This window comes from Corylus avellana, chromosome ca10 (genome assembly GCF_901000735.1).
Source record: "Corylus avellana chromosome ca10, CavTom2PMs-1.0".
Classification (NCBI taxonomy): Eukaryota; Viridiplantae; Streptophyta; class Magnoliopsida; order Fagales; family Betulaceae; genus Corylus; species Corylus avellana.
In genome coordinates, this window is record NC_081550.1 from 21,508,655 (window position 1) to 21,533,762 (window position 25,108).

Below are 25,108 nucleotides of genomic sequence, written 5' to 3' on the forward strand. Positions count from 1 at the left end.
TTATAAATATCAACTTTTTATTTACAAGGTAGGAATATTCATAGTAATTAGAAACAAATAAAACAAATCAACTTAAGAATCATGTTTAATTAAAATATACATTAATATAATTTTTATATAGTATGTGAAGCTGCGCGACAACGAGAGATACGCCACAAAGAGTTGTTAAGTGAAGAAATGAGAATGGATAACTTTCGTAAATAGAATTTACTATTTGGTGTAATCCAGTTTAAGTGCGGCTTTATTTCTTTCTTATTTTATGTCGTCGGCTTAAACTCGGCTTTTTAGAGCATCAATCAAGTTGAATTCATAGTTTTGTTTTTCCATCTGTTCTGTTTGTTACGTTGTGGTTGTTTTCATTTATAAACTCTCTTCATGGGATGGAATTTGATCAAATGTCAAGTCATACCTCTCTTGGATAATGGCCGCGCATTGTCTTAGGCAAAGAAAGAGGATATAGTTTATGAGCACCTCGATAACAAATTGTCACCAACCCCGATAGTGAGATCACAAGCCAACCAAGTAAGTCCTTTATAGCCAGCTTCAACATCAGAATGCAACAGTATTATTGCAATTTGCTAACACTGGCAAATCAGCATAATGGATAATGGTGTCCAATGGTGAATTGGCACTTCTCGATCAACATAATGGATAGTGGTGGAAATAAAAGTGTGATTTTTAGCATGACTAGCAAACGACGACCAAGGAGGGAGCATAAAAGAATGAGATGATCTTGATAAAAGCTACAATTTAGGAAGAAATGCAATATAGCAACAGTACAAACAATATCAACTATATGATTCGAAATTTTCTGGCCATTTAACCTTGGTGGCAAAAGAGGGCCAAAAAAAAAGGAACTTGTTTAAATCATGGTTTGCTGAGATCCTATCTATATACATGTGTTCCTTGCATGTCATAAGTGCCATGCGGCATAGCTCCAGATCCATATTGAGGACCAGCATCAGCAGCAACCTGGACCTGAATGCAGTACATAGTTTAGGAGCTATCGGAATGAAGAGCCACAAAGTTTTGTGGTATCAAATAAAAGCTATCAACACCCCCTCCCCTGCGCGACGATAATTATACAATATTATAATTACCCCGAAGTGTCACTGCTACTCCTTTACTGTAAACTTGCAGCAACAAATGCTATAACATTTAACATTTATCTACTTCAAGAAAAATTTACGTGCATAAATCAGGCTATAAAGCTTTAACTGCCTTCGAGAGGTGTTTGCTTACTTTAGTCTCTCAATCTTTTCTGTTAACTTTTCACAAAACACTCTGCTCCAGCATCTAGAAAAATATATTCTAACATTAGTCGGGGTTTATTCATAATACCCTAAACTTTATTTTTATTTTATATTTAGTTTTTTTATTCCTTTTCATTTATTTTTCCTCTTCATGCTTCTCTCCCTCACCCGATCTCCCTCTCTTTCTTTCTCTTAATTTCCATCCTCTCACAACTTCCCTCTAACAAATTGCATTGTCAAATACCATGTTTCACGCCCAAAAACCATACCGGCCATCAACAACAAAATCCTCACTCCATCAAAAATCTCCACAATCTTATAAGTTCCCTAAACCATTCGCGAATCACCTCCTTTCCCCAATTTCAGCCACCAAAAATTTAAACACCCAACAACACTTCCCGGCCACCAAGCTTCAAAAAAATAACCCACCCCCCCAAAAGAAAAAAAAAAAATCCTCTCCATCTTTTCAGTCACCAACAACCGAAATCCCCTCCAAATTGTCAGCTGCCAAAGTCAATAACCCAATAGCAAAGATCTTCTCAAATTTTTGGTCACTAAGATCAAAATGGCTGTGCATCAGGGGAGAAAACCCCTCTCCATCAACACAAAATCAAAAACACCCAAAACAAACTACAACCCACCATAGCAAACCGCATCAAAGGAGAAAACCCACAGCATCGCCCTCTTTCCTTAAATATATATATATTTTTTTGATAACGTAGGAAAACTTTATTCAAATTAATTGCACGTCGCAAACACATACTGTACAACAATCTTCACCGTTAATCAAACTCCTACAAGTAACTGACCCCACCCGCCAGAACTAGTTACCTGGTAACCCAAGAGTTTTCACCCCTGACGGGCTAAGCAGTTTATCCTCATACCCAAGAAGTTCCCTTAAAGATTTTGGCCATCATATCCCAAAAAAGGAAAAACACTCAACGACATCTCCCTCTTCTTCTCTATATTTTGGATAACTCCAAAAATACCCAACACTACACATCAGAGTAAACCAAAGATCAAAAACACCTAAAAACAAATCACAGCAAAATCTCCTCCAACTTTTGGCCACCCGAAACTCAAAGCAGCCAACACCATAACCAACTTCAAAGAATTCATGTTTACTAAACCAACCCAAGAATCAACCACTTAAATCAACAAGTTTACTTCACAAATGCAAAAAAATCCAGTTTCAAAGTGAATGGGTTTCCAAAGAACACGAAAAATCTCAAGAATCTTACCATTTGAAGAATTTCTCCCTCCTCTCTTCAAGCTTTTGACTTTCTCTCACTAACCTTCTATCTCTCAGCTTCTTGGTGCATCTAGTGTATGCAGAAATGAGGGGTAGGGGGTTGTCACTTCTCTGACTTTCACTCAAAAACCCCACGTGAAGCCCCCCCTTCTATTAAGCTTCCCTTCAACTGTTCTTTTATTTTATTTTTAATTACATTATATTCATTATTCTATTTATTATTTTTGGTATTGTTACATCATTCATTTTTTTACCAACTAATCAATCAATACTATAATTAAACTAATTATCTATTTATTACTAACTAGCTAACTGCTTAATTCTAACTAAACTAACTACTTAATTCTAAGTAAACTAACTAACCATTTATTTATCATTAATAAAACTAACCATTATTTTAATTTTATTATTATTAATGTCATTATTTCAATCTAATTATTATTTTCGGTATTTCCAAACCGGAGTGTACATACATGGTATGAAGAGCAAATTTATACGGTATCTATTGATATGGTGTCAGCTAATGTGTTACTGATATGATAATTCTAGTTTCATATGCTGAGAACCAGAGATAATACTAAGAGGGTTTTCTGTAAATAATAATGTAAATGAAATTAGCACTTACACTTTAAAGAAATATATGTGTATATATATATATATATATATATATATATATATATAAGTAACACTTTAAAGAATATATGTATAGACAAGTTTCCAAATCATAGTTTTGTAACCTGATAATGCGGTGTTGTATAACTGCCAACTTGCAGTTTCATGAGTAAGTAAAAATGTGAAAGTGTAATAGGTTTCTGTGGTAGGATATAGGAGAAAATATTAGCCAAAGCAGCTTCCACATTTTCCTCGACGATACATCTCAATTTTCAGCTCAGTTGATACTGATCCAAGATAGTTCTTAGTTTCTTTTCAATCAGCTTCCAATTGCTCAGTGCAATACGCACAAGGTAACACAATGACAATACAGAATCAGTTTGGTTTAAAAGCAAACCTCTGGGGATATTTTAGAAGATAAGAGTTCAGAAATAGTTAGGAAAACCATGTTGCTGGTCCATTTATCAGTTTAAAAACTTAATCTACCATAATCGGCCATGGATCAAATCTGAAACTGTTTATTCTTTATGTTTAAATCTAGGCTACTGTCAAAAGTAACATGGATGAGGAAATTTCAGACCATCTCCATGTATGTTATTCTGGCACTATCATAGAATAATTTTTTTTTTTTAGCATGTTTGCTTCTAGCAATTACCACCTCAGACACAATATATATATAGACAGTGGTAACATCAACAAAAATATATATAATCATTACGCACAAGGAGTCTAATAATTTTTAGAAGGCATTGATGAGCACGTGAGGGTACGTACCTGATCTGTGCCATAAGGGTCAGGATATGAATATGCCACAACGGGATTGCCATAGCCTACAGCATATCCAGTGCCTGAATATAAACCACTCCAAAGGTCAAAGAGTTGAATTCAATAAATCTCTCAAGTTCTGCAGATGCTGTATTTTTCAATAAACCATGTCTCAAGAAGAAACAATTGAATTAAGGGTGAATTACTCGGGTTTGCCACATTGGCTGCAGCTGCTGCTGCTCTTGCTCTCTTCTCTGCATTCGCCAGCTCCGCTCGTAGTCTTTCGATTTCACCAGCCATGGAAGTCTTATGTCTCTCCATTAACTGTCTTTGCTCAAGGTTATGAGCACGTGTTTTCTTCTCGTATTCGATAGCAGCCCTATTCGTATCCAATTTTTTAAAAAGAAACTGACATAATTTCTTAACAGTTTCAATCAATAATTATAAAATCAAGTCACTCCAAAAAATAAAAATAAACTACTTCTTCACAAAAGTGCATTTGCTTTACCTTTTCACTTTAATTCAATCCTATTCTCAATTCAAATCAGTATCTATACACAGTTCTGGCCAGATTATGATTCTATAATAGTCTTCTCAGTGATTTCTTTGACATTTGTGCAACCAAAAATTAGCCTAGTTTCAAAATTTCCTAACTTTCCAGTCTATTTATCCAAAACAGATTTTAAAACACGCTAACAATTTTACAGAAACAAATTTGACGCATAAATAATTGAATTGCATTAAAAAGAATATCAAATAACCATAACAATAAAATGTGAAAGTGAATAAGATTTACCTTCCTCTCTGAATCTCCTTGTGCGTCCTCTCAATCTCGGACTTGATCGCCGGGACTTGCTGTACCTCCGAGCGTGCCCTCGCGATATCGTCCTCAATGGCTCGAAACTGCGCCGCGAGCTCTTGGGGCGCCGGGCCGAGCTTCTGCACGTCGGAGCGCACCTGAGCGAGTTCGGCGCTCATAGCGTCGATCGCACGTACCTCGGCCTCCATCACCAGGGACCTCTCGTAGAGGTCCCGCACGTGAGCGTCACTCTCGGCCTTCACATCTGCCGCCTTGGCCGACACGAGGCGGAGCTCCCGCTGGGCCGCGGCGAGCTCGTGCTTGAGCGCCACGTGGGCGGAGGCGAGCCGTTGGTTCTCCTCGAGGAGGGATTGGATCTCGCGGTGCTGGATGGCGATGCGGTCCTCCAAGACGATGGACCGTGAGTTGTGGTGTCTACTGGAAAGGGAGAAATGGTGGACCTCACGGAGGCGAGAGTCGTCTATTCTCGAGGCGTGGCTGCGTCCGGCCATGTCTTTTGCTTTCTCGCTCTCTGCAAGCTAAGCCGATAATCGAGAGAGCCTTTTGTCTGTACGTTTGGGCTTCTGGGTAAGTTTTGCTCTGGGCCCAAGGCCTTTGTTTTAATTTGATGCATCATACTACGAGGCTTATAATTATTTTAGGGATAAATGTAAAATTGGTTCAAGTGGTTGGCGTAATTTACAAATCACTTCATGTGGTTTAAAAAAATTGATAGGTCCTTAGGGTAGGCCAAAATAATATTTTACTTTCTGAACTCATTTTCCATTAAATGACTTTACAAAAATCGTTACATTGTCACATCACACCCAATAAAAATAAAATACGTGTTTTTATTTTATTTTTATTTATGCTTTTAAAAAAATGACAAATAAATTTTTTCACGTCATTTTGAGGCTCCAACACACATTTCACATCAAATTAAATAAACATAATCCATCTATCCCCACCGTGCATCTTTATCTTTATATCCCATAGTGCGTCGATAATTTTCCTCATCGATTCACTTTCCCAACTTGAAATCGCTGCTAGAAAACCACCGAAAACATCACGACGGTAAGTTGCCTCACTTTCAAGCTTTTTTACTTCTGGTTTTAAGGTTTTGAGCATTTTTTATCTTTAGGTTACTCTGAGATTTGGGCATCTGCGTTTTTTGCAATGCTTTCTATGGAAACAATCACTCATTCTTTGTGTGTTTGGTTTTTTTTTTCTGTTTTTGTTCTATGGCAAGTGCTTTATGGTTTGTGTTAAATAAATGTTGGAAGATGGTGTCTTTAAAAAGCAAACGGTATGTTCATATTTTATAACCTGATATTTTTTTTGAGATATGCAATTATTTTTTTTCTTTTGTGGGGCTTGTTTTGTCCCTTAGTGTGTGTAAGATGCATGAGTTTTTAAATCGTTGGGGAAGATGAAGACGACGGCGGCGGCATAAGAGATGTAGATGAATTATGTTTATTTAATTTGACGTGGAGTGTGTGTTGGAACCTCAAAATAGCGTAAAAAAACTTATTTGTCATTTTTTAAAAGCATAACTAAAAAAGAACACGTGTCTTATTTTTATTGAGTGTGATGTGACAATGTAACAGTTTCCATTAAATCATTCAACGAAAAATGAGTTCAGGAAGTAAAATGTTATTTTGGCCTACCCTAGGGATCTATAAATTATTTTTTAAACCATAATGTGTGATTTGTAAATTAAGCCAACCACATTGACCAATTTTGCATTTATCCCATTATTTAATAATATTAATGCAGTACCAAATACCATATATATATATATATATATATATATATATATATATATATATATAAGTATTTAAATCCCAACCAATTCGAGAATCTCGCTCCTGATTCCCTCCAAAAATGTCAGACGCTCTTGCTCAGCAAATCTCCCTCTTCCGCTCTCTAATCAAGTCCAGAAGGTTCCACTCCAATTCATTCACGTCAATTTCCATTTCCAAAATTTTCAATCCTATTTATTGGTTTGTAACCAAAGCTCTCAAATCCTTCTTTGCTCAGATTCGACGACGCGACTCTTCGAATTCTCGAATCGGTTCTGGTTTCCAAATCTGTGAAATCGCTGAAGGAAGTCGAATCGAGCTTGAGAGCGCTTTTGAGATCTGAATCTCTCTCCACCATTCGCGAAATCGCGGAGAAACCTGTCGGTCAGAAGCTTTTGGTTCTTGAATTTTTCGTCCGTGCTTTCGCTCTAATAGCCGATGTTGAGGTACTTAATCTCAATTTTCGTTCTCTTCGTTGCCTCGTAATTTGTAAAGATAATATCATCTACTTGCTTAGCAGTAATTACGTTAGCTAATTTTGGTTTACCGAGCTAGCTGGCTTAATATGATTGCTATAATCAGGAGATGTAGAAAACTTTGTTTAGGTTTTTGAGTGAAATCCTTTTAGTACGCCTGTAATTTTGTCCTGATTAGTTCAGGTTTATTTGGTGTAACATTGTGTTTGGTTAATTAACTTTTGAAAGAGCCTAATTATGTTGCTCCAAACTTTATGATCTAGTTTTATTCTTATAGATTTTAAAAGATGATTTTTGTAAAATAGATGGTTAAAGATTATGAACCTCTCGATTTTCCATGGTAATTTCAATGTGAAGCTCTTAAAATTTTAACTATTATTTTTAATCAAATGATTTGAATTTTGTCACCTCAGTATTTGCCATATCTAGAGGATTTTTTTTTCTTTTTCTAAATTTGTTGTATCTTACTAAGTTGTATTCTGAAGTGGAAAAATCTGAATCATTTCAAATAGGAGTTTAGATTCTAAGAACTCCACTATAGAAATACATAGAAAATTTAGAAAAATATTTATCCCAAATAATAAATAATGTCATAGAATTACTAGGCTAGCTCTGTATTATAGGGTCATTGATATTGTTGATGCAGTCTATTTAGGTAGAGAAGCTTTGTTTTACTGCTCCACTCTTATAACTTTTTTTGAGGGCACTCTCAATGTTTTCAGAGTTGCTTGGCTTTGAGATACGAGGCCTTACATATGCGGGAACTCGAGTCTGCAAGTTGCCAATGGCTAGAAGTTTCGTATTTGGAATGGCTAAATTTTGCTGAACACTCGCTGGATAATGGATTCTATTCTATTGCTGGAAAGGTCATTTCTATATTGTTTAATTTTACTTTTATTCTGGTTCTAGTGAAGTTATAAGTCACAAACTATTGTATTCTTATTATGAGAAATCATTCGCTATTATGATGCATTGAGTATCCACTTTCTATTTTACATAGCATTTCGAGCCATAAACTAGAATTGGGTTTTGAAGAGCATTGTTGTCTGTTTAGTCTTAGGAGTCCGTGAGTGTTGTTTGCTAAATTTCTGCTAATGATTTGTTGTGATGTCTACTAACTTCTGCAGTGGACCAACATATGAAGATGGATATGTACATAAAGTTTAGGTATAAAAATCAATAAGGCAATATCACTATTGAAGTGATATATGGTCCACTGAGCCTCGTAGAGCATACCAGAGTTGTTCTAAAGAAATGCTTTTTAGAATATTTTATATTATCTAATATTCTATTTCTTTGTAGGGTTTATTTCCTACCTTATTTAGTCTAGTTTTACTTATTCACCACTCCTAACTTCTGTATAACATATTTCAATATACAAGATAATGCCTTAACGCATCATCGTTTCTCTCTTTGCTTCCGCTCTCCTCTCTCTTTTCATATCATCTTATCATTTATTTCTACATGGTATCACTCCGGCCACTTTCTGGCAGCCACTTTCTGTTCTCCTCCAGTCACCTATGGCAGCCTCTTCCCGGCCAACTCAGGTATCCTTTTTCCGGTCAACTTCGGCAGCCTCCTCCTACAGCCTTTTCCAGCCACTGCCTCCAGCAATCTTACAAGATCAATTCACCTTCTTTTTTAACTCAAGCTTATACCTTGAGTTTGAAGGAGAATTCTAGAATATTTTATATTCTCTAATAATCTATTTCCTCGTAGAGTTTATTTCCTACCTTATTTAGTTTAAGTTTACTTGTTCACCACTCCTAGTTTCTTTATCAATAGAGACTATTGTAATATTTATAACATACTATACAAGATATAGCACTAACGCTTCATCGTTTCTTTCTCCGCTTCTGCTTCATATCATCCCATCATATATTTCTACAATGCTTTTGCCTGATATGGTGGGTTAAAGAAAGCTTAACATATTAGCTCCGAGTCAATGAGTTTTTTAGACTAAAATTGATTTTTTTTGTTTCTACCTGTTGTTATTTGATTTTAGTACATGCAAGTAACATATGTAATAAAGCTATCGATCTTAACCTTGAAGGGAGTTTAGTCTGGATAGCTTTTATGTAGTGGTCTAATGTGGTTTTTGTTGAGATGCATTGACATTGGTTTGCTCTGGTTTGGCGATGATATATTCATCTCTACCAACTTATTCAGTGTCTTTCAACAGGAGTATCTTCATGTGGCTAGAGCTCTGTGTCAAAGGGATTCTCTTTATCTTTCCATTTTAGACAACTTTTTCCTCACTTCTGGTGCTAAAGTCTCTGTAGAACATGATCACATATCATCAATGTAACCTGTACATATAATTGCATCATTTGATTGGTTATATTTGATGTATTTCTACCTTACTTTCTGCCAGATCAAGCTGTCTCAGACATCCAAATCTTGTGACTTTTTTTTCTTATCATATCAGCTGTTTTGGTTTGAAATCACGGTAACTTAGTGGTTGTTTAGTCTAATCCCAGTCTTCATTGTTGACTCTTTTCTTTGCAGGCATGTGAAAATGCACTATTATGCCTTACAAGGGATATTGCAGACCCCAAAGTAGATGAATTCTTTGAAAATGTACAAGTTTTGGAAAAAATAAAGAGACTTAAAGATTTTGCAATGACATCAGCCGCTTCATGCTCTGGTAAGTCTTCTTTATTTGTGTAAATTCTTTGAAAGCTTTCTCTGAGAAACAAAAAGCTTAAAATTTACATTGCAACCGATTTGAACATATGATAGCCCTAACCATCTCTGAGAGTCTTTTGGTATGGTTAGATGTATATGCTGCCAAGTCATTTGTGTCAATTTGTTGAATCCATCTCACCTCCTCAAAGTGGTCAGCCGCCAAGCTGGCAATTCACTTGGTTATTTTAGGATCAATTTAACTGCCTAGATGGTATGCCATCTGCGTGATAACGCTGCAAACCAAATATAGATGTTAGTTTTGCTGCCAATAGGCAATAATATACCTTCAGAGTCATATAAATGGTTATATCAAACCCCGTGTACTGTCATATTGAATTTATTTATTGAAAAGAAGATGCTAGCTTTTGCATTTAGTAGATTTCCTTTGGGTTTCCTTTATTTCTGTCTGAGTCATTGATGGTTAGAGAAGCAATGGCACATGATCGATCATTTTGTAACTAAAGGCTCATGAAGTTGTGATATTAACCACCTAGTCTTGTTGCTATACGGTTCTTTGTTTCCCTTGGTTCTGATCTTTGGCAATTAAAATCAATTTATTGTTCCTAAAAATCAGATTTAAGGGCCACATGCTGTCATTTGATCATTGTATACTCTTTTTTCCTATCAGTTCAGGCGCAGGCTGCAGAGTACTTGAAAAAGAAGAGCACCGAGAAGCGCAAAATAAATCCTTCATTTTGTACAGAGACACGATGTGTTGCAAGCACTATGTTCAGTAATGGAATTAAGAGGAGGAATGTACAAAAATTGCACGAGCTGCAACGAACTGCCTGTGCATCACACACCATTCAACTTTAAGGTCATTGCTCTCTGTTCCCTTCTCTTTTTGTTTTTGTTTTCGTTTTTAGTTTTTATTTTGGGGCCAGAATTGCCAGTTTTATTATTCTCAAAGTTTGTTTCACAAGCCCCTATGACTGGATACGAACTACAGGTTGGCCTTCAATGCAAATATTTTGCTGGAATAGTTCCCTACTCTTTCAAAATTTAAAGGGCAAGTTAATTTCTCACTGGGTTTGCACTCCACGGTGATCTCCCTGGCACCTTCTTTGCTTCTTGAATGTAATGACACATTATTTGGATGCCTTTCGTTCAGTTCAGCTGCGCATTTCTTTTTCAGTGGGCCGGATCATTCATAGGGTTGGGACACTGTTTTTTAACTGCTAACACTTTCAGCCGTCTACGTCAAAAATCCAACCCATTTCTTATGGTTATAGTCCCGTTTCTCCCGTACTCCTTCAACTTCAATCCAGATGCTTTTTAGCAGTTCGAAGAGCATGGTTAATCTAACATAGGATTATGATTATCTCCCCCCTCCAAAGTAAGATATAGCATTTACAATAATTAGTTGAGGAATTATGGATCTAAACATATTTGGTCACATAATTCCTCGACCAAAAGGTTGAGAAGAGGGCCGCCTTGAAAATAGTTTGTGATGATGTCCGATGATTCGACAACTGATAAAAAAGTTACACTATCAATGATTGCGATGAGACAATCGATGAAGATTACCTTTCTCACATATTTGGACAAAGTACTTTATTGAGTAAGGAGGTTGGGGGCGCATGTGCCTCACGTGCTAGCAGAGAGGTGGCCCTTGGGTGGATCTTGGGTGGGGAAGCTAGTGGTGAGGTGTGTGCATGGCAGAGATGGATAGTCGGCGGTAGATCTAGCTTCCCCACCAAAAAGAGAAAAAAAAAAAAGAAGGAAAAAGAATAAAGGAGGAAGAGATGAGCGGAGGGAGGGAGGAAGAATCCCCCTCATTCTGAAAGCTTAGGTGATGGGGGGCAGTTTAAGAGGTGTTAAGTAACTAATTTACTAATTGTCTAAAAGCTTAAGCTAACAAGGAGGTAATATAATCATTTAATCAATATTTTAACGAGTGTGGGATTAGAAAACACGTTGAATATTTTAATTAAAATGGGGGGAGGAGGGGGCGAGCTCAACTGTGTAAGGCCATGATTCGAACTCATGACTTCTATTATGATATTATGTTAAATCACCATTTATTCTAAAAGTTTAAGCTTTTAAAAAAAAAAATTTTGTTTATTTAATCATTTAATTGATACTTTAACATTTTTTTTCATATGCGAGACAAAATAACATGTTAAAAAGAGTAGTCAGATGAACATTTGAAAAGAACTTCAAACATAAGGGGGAGTTTGAACCCCAAGTGAGGGAGAATATTGAAATATTAATTAAATGATTAAATTCATTCATTTCAATTAGCTTAAGCTAATAAAAAAAAGTAAATTTAACTTTGAAGGTATTTAGGATTATGATTATTCAATTATCTTGCTTTTTACTTAGTGTGTGGTGGTTTGATGTAAGTTTATTACATGGATTGACCATAGCTCTCGTGAGCCAACCATAGAGTATTGTGGAACTGATATTGCTTAACATTACTTATTCTAACACTAATTATATATTTGTCATTGATAGGTATATATTATCGTTTTAATCATGACAATTTTCCCAACCAAAAGTGTTATCAATAGGCCTTGGGGTTGGGTTACTAAAAACCTTCCAATATTTGATATTTCTTTTCATCTTAAAAATTGAGATCAACAGATGAGGATCCCCTCAAATTTGTTAAACAATTCGGGCAGCCCTATATAGCTCGCACTCTTGGCCCATTATCAACTCTGGAAACAAATTTGAGGGGAATTCAATCTGGGGTCAACCTACCATTAGTTCAAGATATGTGTTGTCTAGAGGTTATTTTATTAATTGAGAAAAATAAGAATAAAAATCTGAGCAGGGCTTGAGTAGTCAGAGTATCAGTCAGGCCCAGCCCTATTTGCCTATATGGTTTAACCAGGCCCGTTTAATAATGGGCCGGGTTACAAATGGCTGCTTTTGCTTATCAGTACTTTTAGTTGCATTTTAATTTGATATGTAGAAAACGTAAACCTGAAGGATGAAGTTGGCACAACCCAATGTCCTTAGTTGTATATTTGCACACTGAGCTGATAATATAGACTTTTATTTTGAATTACTGACATTGGAAATCCAAAATCTCTCTGCTCAAGCAAGTTGAATTTCATGTCGGTTGCCACTTAAGCCCCTCGCCCCCCCTAACTTTAGAGGTTGCCATTGTTCAAAGATTACTTCTAATCCATGCACATCTCAAGAATCGAATCTTCCATATCACCAAGCGCATTCAATGTTTGCATTGGACATCGCATGTTTTATTTCTCTAAGATGACGAGAGATGTCTGTTTTTCTCTCTACTTTATTCATAAGCTTAAAAAAATACGTTAAAACAAAGATTACAAGGTTCTCACCCTTCTAGACCCTGGAGGGTTTTTCCTTCTTTCTAGAGCTTAGGTGTTTGAAACTTGAAATTGAAGCACGCGTTTTGTGAGGTAATGCAATTAAATAAATTCAGCAGAGTGGTCCCATTTTTTTATTAGTATGAGATGAAAGTCTAACAGAAAACATAAACTTAGTTTATAAGACAACGTTTTTATAAATATATATATATAAAAATATGACATGACAACTAGGGAAAGAGAGCGGTTTTCCTCGGAACAAAAGATTAGAAGCTTGGAGTCATGTGAAGAACATTAAATGCTAGAGTGAGAAAAGGGTCTTAGGGTTCCACAAAGCCAAATAATTTTAGTTTCAATCTCTCTCGAATTGGGATTCTTTTAAATAACAATTAGATCTTAGCTACATGTCGGATCTCATTAACTGGTTCACATTAAGAAATTCTTGATGGGGTGTCGTTACGATTATTATACAAAGAGATAAGAACTTAAATCGAGTTTAAAGAAAAAGAAGAATCCAAGGATGCGTATAAAATAAAAATTAATTCGCAAATAGAATTTTTTAAGGATACAGTTTTTCTCTAAATTAGGTAGGAGGAAACTCCTCCAATCCAATCTAGTAAGCTTATATGCATTCAAAATGCATCGTTACATGTATTTTTAAGGACAAAAGTGTCCTCCAAACTGGGTTTGAGAAATTTTCTCGAACTCAGTCTATAAATCTGTCATGTATTTTTTAGCATGTGAGAATTATATACTTCTTTTTAAAAAAATGTATTTATATTCTCAAAGGATGCATATCAATTTTATAGACCGAGAAGATATTAATTTGTATCGCATTTTTAATAAAGTATGTGATTTGTGCATTTTAGACATCTTTCGATCTATTTTATTAAAAAAACTTTATTCTTCTGTTAATTGGAACATCTATCATTTTTTTTTTCGGTATTAATTACTATCCTTTTTGTTGATTTTTAAGCTGATTAAATGTAGATGCTAGCTAGCTATCTGCCACGCATAAAGAAAGGCCTCTATCGGCTACTACGATCGATAGAGAATCTGAAATAATTTAATTTGCTCTGAAGTTTCATTATATCATGATGCATGTGGGTGCATGGTTTCTGTTCACACTCAAAACTTGCTTTTGATCGTCATTCATATATTTGTGATTTACACTGTTTGCTTGCATGCGTGAAATGTGTTAAGGTTTGGTGTGCATGTATATGCGTTGTGTTAATTTGGTGAGAGTAAGATGCGGCTATTCGGCGACACATGCATTTTCACACCTGGGACATGCCCAGATACTTGTCGTGTGAGACTTGAACAAATGGATTTTGTTGATACGTGTCCTCGTTACTGTAACCATCTTGACCTAGAACGAGACAGAAACCGAATCCCTAATGTTAATGGTGTCTACAAAAATGATGGGATATTTGATGAAGATTGCTATAAGAAAGTTGGTTATCTGCAGGAACCAATTAGTAGCCAAAACTATCTATAGTACCCATTGCGGATGCCACCAAAATTTCATTGCCGATAATTTGATTTTTTGTAAGCTGATCATGCTAATTAATAAAGCTTCCTGTAAAGCAGTTTTTTTTTTTTTTTTTTTTTTTTTTTTGAGTTTTTGAGTATTTATCATTAATATTTATATATGGTTAATTATCAAGAAGAAGCCAGATTGATCAGAGTGCGGCACTTGGTCTTTCTAGAATTATTTGGTGTAGCTAAGGTCAATTGGTACTATTATCCGCACAGCCCCCTAAGGTTGAAGAGACTGATTGAGACTTGATGGTTTAATTTGTTTGTAAAATTTTCAGTTCTATCAATAAGTTTCACCTGAGAATTTATGACACGAATCCATCACAAAATTATTGGGTTAGTTAGGGTTAAGGGATATAGCTTGTTCAATTAATTAAATGAGTCGGGTTATGGTTGATCTATATAGTCTTATATATACTCGTAACCAATGCCTTGACAAAGCTTTAACTAGACACGTAGAGTAAATGCTTGAAATCTCTAATATGACCTGCAAACTCGGCGCAAATCCAACATGAAATTAGTGTGTTAGGATTGAAGGGTATGCCTTGTTTAATTAAATTATTGAGTTAGGATTAACTTATATAATCTTATGCACCCACATCGATAGGACTCGAACTCAACACATGAACACAAATTCCTACCCCTAATTTCACCCTTTTAGGGAAGTCCCAAAAAAGGATGTTGCTTAGCACTACTGATAGAATAATTTTTCATTTTTTTTAATTCAACTTTGCCCCATTCTAGTGCTAGTTCGGAGGGCATAGATAGTAAGCAACGGTAATTGTTAAATATTAATTAAATGATTAAATTTATTATTTTTTATCAATTTAAGTTTTTGGGATAACTAGTGATGATTTAATATACTAACATAGCAAAAATCATGAGTTTGAACTCTGTCTATATAATTTACCTCAAATTTTAATTAAATATTTTACTCGTTAAGCCTCATGAAGAAGTTTGAACTCACACGTTAGAATAAGAATTAAAATATTAATTAAATAATTAAATTTATCATTTATTACTAACTTAAGGTTTTAAGACACCCTGATAATTTAACATTAAGATATTCTTCTTCCCCCCGGTCTCTCTCTATCTCACATATATAACTTATATAGCTCGAGGGAGAATGAGCCAAAAATAGAAAACGACACAAGAGCATAGAAGTTGGTGGTGGTCATCTCGATATTTTAGCAAAGCATTAATTTGTTGGTTTGGTTAAATTGAATAATTTGGAGTTTAGGAGTTGGTGCACGAACGTTGATCAAAGTTTCCACCTGCATCGTAGGTATTAGTGCGTGCGAGCCAATTCAAACAATTTCAGAGAGAGAGAGAAAGAGATTGATGTATGTTTCCATGTGAATGTCCGCCAACAAACATTCACGTTGAAAGCCATCTCTCTCGGTGTCTTGGTCCAAGTTAGGGTTTCACATCTCTCTTACTATTTTACTATTTTACTCTAATTATATATAACCCTCTCTTTACTCCATCTCTCTAAAATTAATTGCCCTCTCACAATATATCTCTCACTAATTATTCCCTCTATATATATATATATATATATATATATATCTTAGAGCTGTAGCAAGTACATTAACACCGAAATAGAAGAGTCAAACCAGAACGTGAAAACTACACAACCTGCATGGATTGCCAACTTATCACGCGCCTAGGCGGTGGTCAACCCTCACACCCCATTGTTTGATAATAGTCTATTCCACTACTTCAAATGACCCCAATGCCCTTTGTAGCTATTATATTATAGTCTTTATTATATGGGTTGTTAGCTAATTATGTGTCTAGTTCTTGTCGAATTTGTGGGGTCGTGTAAATATTTGTCAACCCTTATACACTTATCAGGTTTAGGTCAATCTTAACTTAATTCATTTAATTAAACATATCGGACCATTTAACTCTAACCAGTTAATTTTATGTAAAATTTGTTGTATTCACAAATCATATAAAAAATTGATAGTCTTAATTAATTTATACCTAGAGTAGGCTATAATTGTAAAGCTGTGTATGAACCATGGATAGCATATGCGTTGGTTTCTTCTACGCTGATCAGGATGGGAATAGCGTATTCCATCAGAATGCCATTTCTTGTTGTTTAATTATGATTATACTTTATCAATATTTTAATACAGGAACATGTGGATCTATTCTACACTATGCTAGTTCCAGCTGAGCTATTATAAATACACATATTAAGCCCTTTCTCACCTTCAACACTAAGCCTAGCCTGTTGTTGTTCAAAATTTTCCTCCATCTCCTTCCTGGCCTCTTCCCATTTCAAAGAAAAAGCCTCTCTCTCTCTCTCTCTCTCTCTTTGGATTGTCCTTGAGTGCCTGTCTACATGGGAGGATCTTCACCCTGTGCTTCCTGCAAGCTGTTGAGACGCCGCTGCGCCAAGGACTGCATCTTTGCTCCTTATTTCCCTTCTGACGACCCTCACAAGTTTTCTATTGTTCACAAGGTTTTTGGTGCTAGCAATGTCAGCAAAATGTTGCAGGTCTCTCTCTCTCTCTTTCCCTATATATATATGGATATATGAAAGTTTCACTTAATTTTAAGCTTGTTATTTACCTCCCTTTTGATTTCAACAGGAGCTTCCCATTCATCAGAGGGCGGATGCTGTGAGTAGTTTAGTTTACGAAGCAAATGCAAGAGTGAGAGACCCTGTGTACGGATGTGTTGGGGCTATATCTTACCTGCAGAATCAAGTGTCGCAATTGCAAATGCAGCTTGCAGTGGCTCAAGCGGAGATACTTTGCATACAGATGCAACAAGAGCCAAACTTACCAATCACCCAGATGGACCAAGACGAGAGGTCCCTTCTTTTATCCACCAACTTCAATAACATTCCCCAGTGCCTCAGCTTTGCTTCTTCTAGCAATGTAATCCAAGACCCTCTTAAGAGAGAGTCTCTTTGGATTTAATCAAATGCCATCACTTTCCAACTTTGCTTTATTTAATTTCTCTCTCTCTCTCTCTCTCTCTCTCTCTCTCCTTGTGTATATGTATATATATTTGCGCGTGGATTTGTTTCTTTTTTATGCGAGACACAGGGAGAGTGAGAGAGAAGCGGCTTAATTTGTCCTACGTTGCAAAAAGGAAAGTTGAGCCATAAGAAAATGAAAGGGAACCTGGATTTATGGGTCAACCCTGCATGTGGGATTGGAGTAAAATAGGTAGGGTTGACAGTCAACCTTTTCTTTCTTGCTTTAGACGTTTTGTGAGTGGCAAAGCCTCTCCCACCTCCTTCACCGTGATTTAGACACTTCCTGGTGGAGAGAAATAATCGGTCTCTGCCCCAGGCCCCCACCTATGGTGATCATCATGCCATTACAACAAGTCTTGAGTTCTGTGGCTAATTTTGAATGGGATATGCCCTTGTACGTTTTAGCAGCACAGACTATATTAGGAGATGAGCCTTATTTCACCTTAGTGGCCGGACGAACTTTTGTGCGCGTAAAGATTTTTTTACACGATTTGTAAATTCGATATGAAATTAATGGGTTAAGGTTGAAAAATATAATAAGTTTAATTAAATGGGTTAGATTATGATTAATAATTTATGTTGTTTTATACAGGGGCAAAACTAGCGATTTATGGTGTGGGGATGGATTTTTTTTTTTTTTTTGGTTGGGGATCTAGACAGATTTATATAAATACAAAAACACATAGATACATATAATCTATTTATATGTGTGTTTATATAAAATAAAAGCATAGAAATGTTATATTTAATCTCATGGCATATCACAAACACACAATAATATAAATAACTAGTAAAATAAACTAATCACAGTCTATAGGGTTCAAGAAAAACGGTACATTTGAGTGTATACTTTTTTCATTTTATTTTTTATTTTTTCAAACAATTCCCTGAAGTTCCAAATAACAACAATGCTAGAGTCTATCTAAACAGTGGTAACTGAATTGTTGGTTAAAAGCTACTCAAAGAACCCAAACCATTTAACTTTTCCTTTTATATATTTAATCAAAGTCCAAAACCAAATTGAGCTTCTCGTTAGAAGCGAACTAGAATATGAAGGGAAACAAAATGAATGGGGTATTTTAGGTTTTTTATGTTGAAAGAAGGGGGTAAACTAAAAAAAAAAAAAAATTAAAAGGGGACACAAATATCATTTAGGAAGGACAAGTTTATAAGATAGATATATTTTAAGCAAATTTCTAAAATTTTTGGGAGGATGGCCTAGGCTGTAGATCCGCTCCTGGTTTTATATCAATTTCTCAACATAACTCAAACCCAACAAACGAACATGAATTATCGCCAATTTTTGTGTGTCATCATTCTGATTAAGCACGGTTCATGGAAAGCATCTTTGAGCAGAAATATAAGGAAGATTAATTAGGAAGTAAAAGTTGATTTTTCAATACGTACTAACCTTTTCCTCTTTACAATTGTATCAAAATCTCTTGGTGTACTTATATCCACTGTTTAAAGGGTAGTGAACGAGGGTAATTGTATCAAAATCTGTGTGCGTGTTTGGTTTGAAAATGGGAAGCAGAGATACTTTACGTGGAGCGGTGGAGGCATATTGAAGTCAGCCTTGGAAGAGGTGTTTCCTATTTTCTCTAGAACTGGCGCAGTAAGTCAAAGTAATAATATCACCGATTCCTTTACAATAGCACCATTGCGCTCTCATTTGTAGAATTAATGTTGATTTTCGATCAAAAGACTGAAATGTTGGAGCTAGAATAACACACCATCTTGGAAATTAACGTGGCACATGTGGGTCATTAAATAAATAAATTTATTAATTAAATTTTGTTGTTTAATTCTTTTTATCAAAAACATGTTTTTACTATATATGTAAATTTGGGAACAGTTTAAATGAACTGGAGAAGATCAGTTAGTTATAGTGAACAAGTATTTTTTGGGACAAAAAAATCCCGAGCATCCTAATTATTCATAAATTTGTAAAAAAATTATAGTAAAAAGCATGTAATAATACCATGTGTTATTCATGAGCAATCATTGGACTATAAATTCATAATGAACGATGAGGAGATGCATTAAGAGCCATCCTATGCTATCTTTCAATAAATGAACAAAAGAAGTGGGATAAAGCAAGAATTTACGTAGAAATGATCAATATATATATATATATATATATGGACCTATGGTCATAAGTTTCTCTCGATTTCGATCTGGTTAATGGGCTAGCTTCATCACCATGCATGTCACTTGTTCAAGAGGTATACAAAGAGGAGAAATTCTACATTTATCCAATTTTTTCTTCAAAAGTTGGTTGTCAAGTAATGTGTCACCATCCTATGAGTTGGTGACACATTTTTTATAAATCTTATAGAATTGTGACCCATCACTTAAGAATCAATTTTTATAGAGAAAATTTGAGTAGTGTAGTGTAGCATTTTTCTATAATAAGACTAAATGGAACAACACAAGTTCTAGAGCATGCTTGCATGACATTGTTCTTTATAAGAACAAGTCTATTAGGGAACACGGTTGCTTATTATTTATTTATTTTAACACTCCTACTAACCTATAGTTTTTAATAAGTAACACTAGAAATTATATTTTTATCTTACAACTATCTTATAATATATATTTAATAATGTTGAAAACTAATCAGCGTTTTGAGCTCTATTAAGATACAAAAATTGTTTGAAAACTCCAACTTCTGTTTAAGATTTTGACAAAAATTGTTAGAATGTCACGTTAGCAAAGTCAGATGGACTTATTTTACTTTTTTTTTTGTTCTAAATAAAAAAGCACAAAAGCTATCTACCCTGCCCATTCCAGTGTAGGCCCAACTGATGTTTGAGTTGGTGACACATTTTTTATAAATCTTATAGAATGGTGACCCATCACTTAGGAATCAACTTTTATAAAGAAAATTTGAATAGTGTAGTGTAGCATTTTTCTATAATAAGACTAAAAGGAAACACAAGTTTTAAAACACGCTTGCATGACATCGTTCTTTATAAGAACAAGTCTATTAGGGAACAAGGTCGCTTATTATTTATTTATTTATTTTAACACTCCTATTAACATATAGTTTTTTATAAGTAATGTTAAAAATTATATTTTTATCTTACAACTATCTTATAATGTATATTCAATGATGTTGAAAACTAATTAGCGTTTTGATAGTAAGATACAAAAATTGTTTGAAAACTCCGACTTCTGTTTAAAATTTTGATAAAAACTGTTAGAATGTCACGTTAGCAAAGTCAAATGGACTTATTTTACATTTTTTTTTGTTCTAAATAAAAAGCACAAAAGCTATCCACGTACCCTGCCCATTCCAGTGTAGGCCCAACTGATGTTTGATTGTTTTCCCAAGAGAAGCTTAGGCTAACCCATCTATATTGATGGGCCTCTCTTTACCTTCTGATTGTTTGTAAAGCCCATTGAGCTTTGTTTATCATCAACCCTTTTGATCACGTGGATTGGAATGCAACATACTCAACAAGTCATAGGCCCCAAATCCCAAGTCACAGGCCCTGAAAAGGGCATGAGGGCCCCACTACCTCCCTCCAAGCTGGACTCTTTCAGCCAATCACAAGAAAGTAGGCGACGAACAAACCAATAGGAAGAAGATAAGGTTCAATGTAGGACAATAATAAGAGCAGCAAAATCAAAGAAAAAAAAAAAAGAGGAAGAAAAAGAATATTCTGATATGTTATATATACGAATTTGCATGCATAAATAGTTCCCCTGAAGAAAAAAAAAAAAAAAAAAAGAGACAAAGAACGAGGGAGATAAGATGGGGTACAGTTCATTCTTAAGAAGCCCAAAGGAAGAGGAACAAGAGGTGCCAGACAGTAGTGTTCACACAAAATTCTCCGACACAAAAGCTGCTTATGGCGATGAAGAACAACTCCATATTATGGATGAGTTGGAGGGCATCTGGGGCATTGAAGATGACGAAAATTTAGCAAAGGACAGCAAGAAGTATGGTCAACTCAGCTGGGATTTCATGGATTGGGAAGAATTTCCAAAAGGAGAAGGAGAAGAGCAAGAGAAGAAGGTGCTGGAGAGCGCAAACCAATGCTTTTTTGAAGAAGCAAGCTACTACATGAGCAACAGCATCAAGGTTGCAGTAAAGAGAGAAAATATTGGGTCGTTTTGGGATGATGATGATGATGATGAAAAGATTCCGACATCATTGAACTTGAACTTGAATTATGAACAAGTCTTGGATGCATGGTCCAACCGGGGGTCTCCTTGGGCCGATGGCGATGGCGATGTCTATTCTCTTTCTATGCCCAGCAATGGCTATTATGTTAGTACTATTTTTATTACCTTTATTACCTTTATTTCTTTGATTTCCAGCTTTTTTTCATCTCTGCATATATAGATAATTAAAGATATTGTTTATTAATTAATTGTGTTTAGATGGGAGAGGTGCCAGTGATGGAAGAAGAGAGAACCAGAAGGGAAGCAAGAGTTTTAAGGTACAAAGAGAAGCGCCAGACAAGATTGTTCTCCAAGAAGATAAGATACCAAGTTCGAAAACTCAATGCTGATAAAAGACCAAGACTCAAGGTTTTTGTCCTCTCTCTCTCAATCTCTCTCAATCTCTCTCTATAGAGTTTGATTTTTAAATTTGGAATTGAAGGATGCGATATTTCTGGATGCAGGGGCGATTCGTGAAGCGAGTTTCTTGACAAGAGTTTAAAATATCTGGCAAAATATCTTTGTGGAATTGTTGTTGCATATGCTTTTGTGGTTATATCTCAATGAAATATCTATTTTTATTCAGTAGACTTTCTGCATGTGCATTCTTTTGTGGAACTTTATGCCGTGGACTTGAGGTCCATCATGTGTATTTGACCTTATTAGATCCGGTGCAATGCATTTTATCTGCACCCCTTTGTTTGAAAATGAAATATATTTCAAATTATGACATCTAAAAGAAAAAAAAAAAATTCTAATAATAAATAATAACAATAACAAAAGTAAAGTTGACTTGGTATCTGTTCGAAATGGTGGTTTAGCCGCTTTTAATAACCAATTTGAAAATAGCTGAACCATTTTCTTCGCCAAAATGAGTGGTTCGGCCACTCTATCGACCAATTTGAGTATGACCGAACCATCTTAATAGCTAGGGGAGGGGAGGGGAGGCCATCCTTACTGACCAGTTTGAAAGTAGTTCGAAATGGTGTGGTGTACATCTCTTCTTAATCGGTTGGCAAAACTTTGATGGAGGCTGCGTTTGATAAACAATTTCATTTTAATATTATTCATCTCACTTTCTTATTTTTATTTTAAATATTTTTTATTCTAATAATAAATAATAACAGTAACAAAAATAAAGTTGACTTGGTATTTGTTCGAAATGGTGATTTAGCCGCTTTTAATAACCAATTTGAAAATAGCTGAACCATTTTCTTCGCCAAAAGGAGTGGTTCGGCCACTCTATCGACCAATTTGAGTATGACCGAACCATCTTAATAGCTAGGGGAGGCAAGGGGAGGCCATCCTTACTGACCAGTTTGAAAATAGTCGAACCACCCTTTAATACTCTGAGCAATATTATTTTACAATTGTGTTTAGATGGGAGAGGTCCCCCCCATCATTGAAGGCCATGGACATCATCACAATTATTTACAAAGCTTGGAAAGAATTCTTGGGCAATCAAACGTCGACAGTCCGAGGGATTCGTTAAGGAATAATGAAAACATGGTGTGCATTTATCATATATATACCCTACACAGTGGTCCTCCTTTATGTTCATCAACATTTTTTGACTCCTTTGTGGGCCTCTTTAATTATGTATGCCGTATGGTGTCTTTCTCTGAGGCTGGTGCAAGTCTGCTGCTGCCAGAAAATATATCAATTAAGAGGCTCAACTGGCTATGGAAATTAAGGACACCTATCAATCAATACGACGTTGAAGCAGATAGCACATGATGATCCAAAGTGAAGGATTCATGACTTAATTTCTTTTTAATGTGACAGCCATTTATTGATCAATCAATAATGTTGTAGTCGTATAATCACATTTCTCACATCAGAAAATGATTTCTTTTTAGTCTAAGATACATATATTATGGTTTGTAATCACTACAAAAAAAAGGACATTTTCTGACGTGGCTACAGTACTAGAATTGTTGCCACGTCAGAAAATTTCTGACGTTTGAATTTTAAAACGTCAGAAAATAATTTTCTGACGTGTGAATAGTGACACGTCAGAAATTTTCTGACGTGGCATTTCACCACGTCAGAAATTTTCTGACGTGGCATTTCACCACGTCAGAAAATTCTGACATGGCAGTGTGCCACGTCAGAAAATTCTGACGTGAAAATGTCCCACGTCAGAAAATTCTGACGTGGTGAAATACCACGTCAGAAAAATTCTGACGTGGAAATGTACCACGTCAGAAATTTTCTGACGTGGCATTTTGCCACGTCAGGAAACTGTACATATTTATATATATATATATATATGCAGATAATTATATATAGATATATAATTATGTAGAATTTTTTTTTTTTTGGGAGACTTTTTCTGACGTGTCATGTGTGGCACGTCAGAAATTTCTGACGTGCCACACATGGCACGTCAGGAAACTTCCTGCTTGGGCGGGAGTTTGAAAATTTTCCCACTTTTTTTTTTTTTTTATTCTTGCCTCTTCATTTATTCCCCACACTCTCTCTCTCCCCTCTCTCAATCTCCCTCTTCTGATCTGCACAGGACGGAGCTCCTCTCTAGGGGAAGAAGAAAAGAAAATGTGAAGAGAAAAAGAAGACAAGCAGCAGATTGAAGAATAGCAAAAGAAGAAGAAGAAAAATGAAAGAAGAGAAGCAGATCTGCTTTTCTTCTAGAAGAAAAAAAAAATAAAAGGAGAAGAGAAGAAGAACAAGAACAAGAACAAGAAGAAGAGAAGATAAGAAAATTTTTTGAGTTTTTGAAGATTTTTGTTGGGTTTTGAGGTTTGGGTTTTTGATTTTTGGAAGACTTTTTCGGTTTGGGTTTTTGTAAATGGAGAAAAGAAGAGAGCTAGAGACAGTGAGAAAATGGAGAAAAGGGAGAACATGGAGAAAAGAAGTAGATCAAAAACGAATTGAAGAGAAAAAAAGAGGAGAAAAGAAGCAGCTGGCATGGGGAGAAAAGATCTGCAGAGAAATTCGCAGAGAAATTTGCAGAGAAATTCGAATTTCTCTGCGTGAGGGAGCTGTACAGCAGGAAGGTGTGCATCACCTGCACGGCAGGAATTCTCAAAAAAAAATAATAATTTAAATTAATAAATTTTTAATTCAAAAACAAAATTTCAGAAAAAAAATTTTTTTTAAAAAAAATTAATTTTTTAATTTTCTGACGTGTGAGTGGGTAACACGTCAGAATTTTCTGACGTGTTACCTACTCACACGTCAGAAATTTTTTTTTCCTGACACCTACGTTTCTGACACTCGACAAGCGTCAGAAACGACCCGTCAGAAAAATTTTCTGACGTGTCGGACACTAGAACACGTCAGAAAACGCCTGTCATTAAAAAATGGTTTTTTTGTAGTGATGGAGAGTGTCCATTGTGAGAGAGGAAAGGCTTTAGGGGAGAGTTGTAGGATATATTCAATTATAAGAGCTCTTCCTATTGAGACAAAAGTTACAATAACTCAAAAGACAAAAAATTCAA

The 25,108-nt window shown here is 35.4% G+C and overlaps 4 protein-coding genes across 6 annotated transcripts; 3 read left to right on the forward strand and 1 right to left on the reverse strand.

Annotated features, from left to right (window-relative positions):
- Nucleotides 1-728: 728 nt before the first annotated feature.
- On the reverse strand, nt 729-5,265 carry LOC132164599 (protein FLC EXPRESSOR). Its single transcript, XM_059575136.1, has 4 exons — nt 4,679-5,265; nt 4,089-4,261; nt 3,892-3,965; nt 729-978 (listed from the first exon to the last, which is right to left on the reverse strand). The coding sequence occupies exons 1-4, from the start codon at nt 5,191-5,193 to the stop codon at nt 886-888; spliced, it is 855 nt and encodes a 284-aa protein (XP_059431119.1). The 5' UTR covers nt 5,194-5,265; the 3' UTR covers nt 729-885.
- A 1,276-nt stretch (nt 5,266-6,541) lies between these two features.
- LOC132163822 (protein DOUBLE-STRAND BREAK FORMATION) lies at nt 6,542-11,249 on the forward strand. Of its 2 annotated transcripts, XM_059574203.1 has the most exons (6): nt 6,542-6,624; nt 6,722-6,929; nt 7,682-7,825; nt 9,468-9,606; nt 10,276-10,464; nt 10,597-11,249. In XM_059574203.1, the coding sequence occupies exons 1-5, from the start codon at nt 6,566-6,568 to the stop codon at nt 10,461-10,463; spliced, it is 738 nt and encodes a 245-aa protein (XP_059430186.1). In that variant the 5' UTR covers nt 6,542-6,565; the 3' UTR covers nt 10,464; nt 10,597-11,249. The 2 variants fall into 2 exon arrangements, with proteins under 2 accessions (XP_059430186.1, XP_059430185.1); XM_059574202.1 differs by having other exon boundaries at nt 10,276-11,249.
- Nucleotides 11,250-16,072: 4,823 nt separating this feature from the next.
- On the forward strand, nt 16,073-17,415 carry LOC132163823 (LOB domain-containing protein 12). The gene is made up of 2 exons (XM_059574204.1): nt 16,073-16,985; nt 17,080-17,415. The coding sequence occupies exons 1-2, from the start codon at nt 16,830-16,832 to the stop codon at nt 17,410-17,412; spliced, it is 489 nt and encodes a 162-aa protein (XP_059430187.1). The 5' UTR covers nt 16,073-16,829; the 3' UTR covers nt 17,413-17,415.
- A 3,779-nt stretch (nt 17,416-21,194) lies between these two features.
- Nucleotides 21,195-22,232, forward strand: LOC132164492 (zinc finger protein CONSTANS-LIKE 7). 2 transcript variants are annotated; one of them, XM_059575012.1, is made up of 3 exons: nt 21,195-21,753; nt 21,867-22,016; nt 22,090-22,232. In XM_059575012.1, exons 1-3 carry the CDS (start codon nt 21,235-21,237, stop codon nt 22,147-22,149), a joined length of 729 nt encoding a protein of 242 aa, XP_059430995.1. In that variant the 5' UTR covers nt 21,195-21,234; the 3' UTR covers nt 22,150-22,232. The 2 variants fall into 2 exon arrangements, with proteins under 2 accessions (XP_059430995.1, XP_059430996.1); XM_059575013.1 differs by having other exon boundaries at nt 22,112-22,232.
- Nucleotides 22,233-25,108: the final 2,876 nt, after the last annotated feature.

What these genes read in the sequence shown, in the direction of transcription:
- LOC132164599 (XM_059575136.1), bottom strand. Translation starts at nt 5,193, where the DNA reads ATGGCCGGACGCAGCCACGCCTCGAGAATAGACGACTCTCGCCTCCGT. An exon ending in AAGGAGATTCAGAGAGGAAG is followed by an intron (nt 4,262 to 4,678) that starts GTAAATCTTATT and finishes GGATACGAATAG; the next exon opens with GGCTGCTATCGAATACGAGA. An exon ending in AGCCAATGTGGCAAACCCGA is followed by an intron (nt 3,966 to 4,088) that starts GTAATTCACCCT and finishes GTTTATATTCAG; the next exon opens with GCACTGGATATGCTGTAGGC.
- LOC132163822 (XM_059574202.1), top strand. Translation starts at nt 6,566, where the DNA reads ATGTCAGACGCTCTTGCTCAGCAAATCTCCCTCTTCCGCTCTCTAATC. An exon ending in TCTCTAATCAAGTCCAGAAG is followed by an intron (nt 6,625 to 6,721) that starts GTTCCACTCCAA and finishes TTCTTTGCTCAG; the next exon opens with ATTCGACGACGCGACTCTTC. An exon ending in TCTATTCTATTGCTGGAAAG is followed by an intron (nt 7,826 to 9,467) that starts GTCATTTCTATA and finishes TTTTCTTTGCAG; the next exon opens with GCATGTGAAAATGCACTATT.
- LOC132163823 (XM_059574204.1), top strand. Translation starts at nt 16,830, where the DNA reads ATGGGAGGATCTTCACCCTGTGCTTCCTGCAAGCTGTTGAGACGCCGC. An exon ending in ATGTCAGCAAAATGTTGCAG is followed by an intron (nt 16,986 to 17,079) that starts GTCTCTCTCTCT and finishes TGATTTCAACAG; the next exon opens with GAGCTTCCCATTCATCAGAG.
- LOC132164492 (XM_059575012.1), top strand. Translation starts at nt 21,235, where the DNA reads ATGGGGTACAGTTCATTCTTAAGAAGCCCAAAGGAAGAGGAACAAGAG. An exon ending in TGCCCAGCAATGGCTATTAT is followed by an intron (nt 21,754 to 21,866) that starts GTTAGTACTATT and finishes AATTGTGTTTAG; the next exon opens with ATGGGAGAGGTGCCAGTGAT. An exon ending in ATAAAAGACCAAGACTCAAG is followed by an intron (nt 22,017 to 22,089) that starts GTTTTTGTCCTC and finishes TTGGAATTGAAG; the next exon opens with GATGCGATATTTCTGGATGC.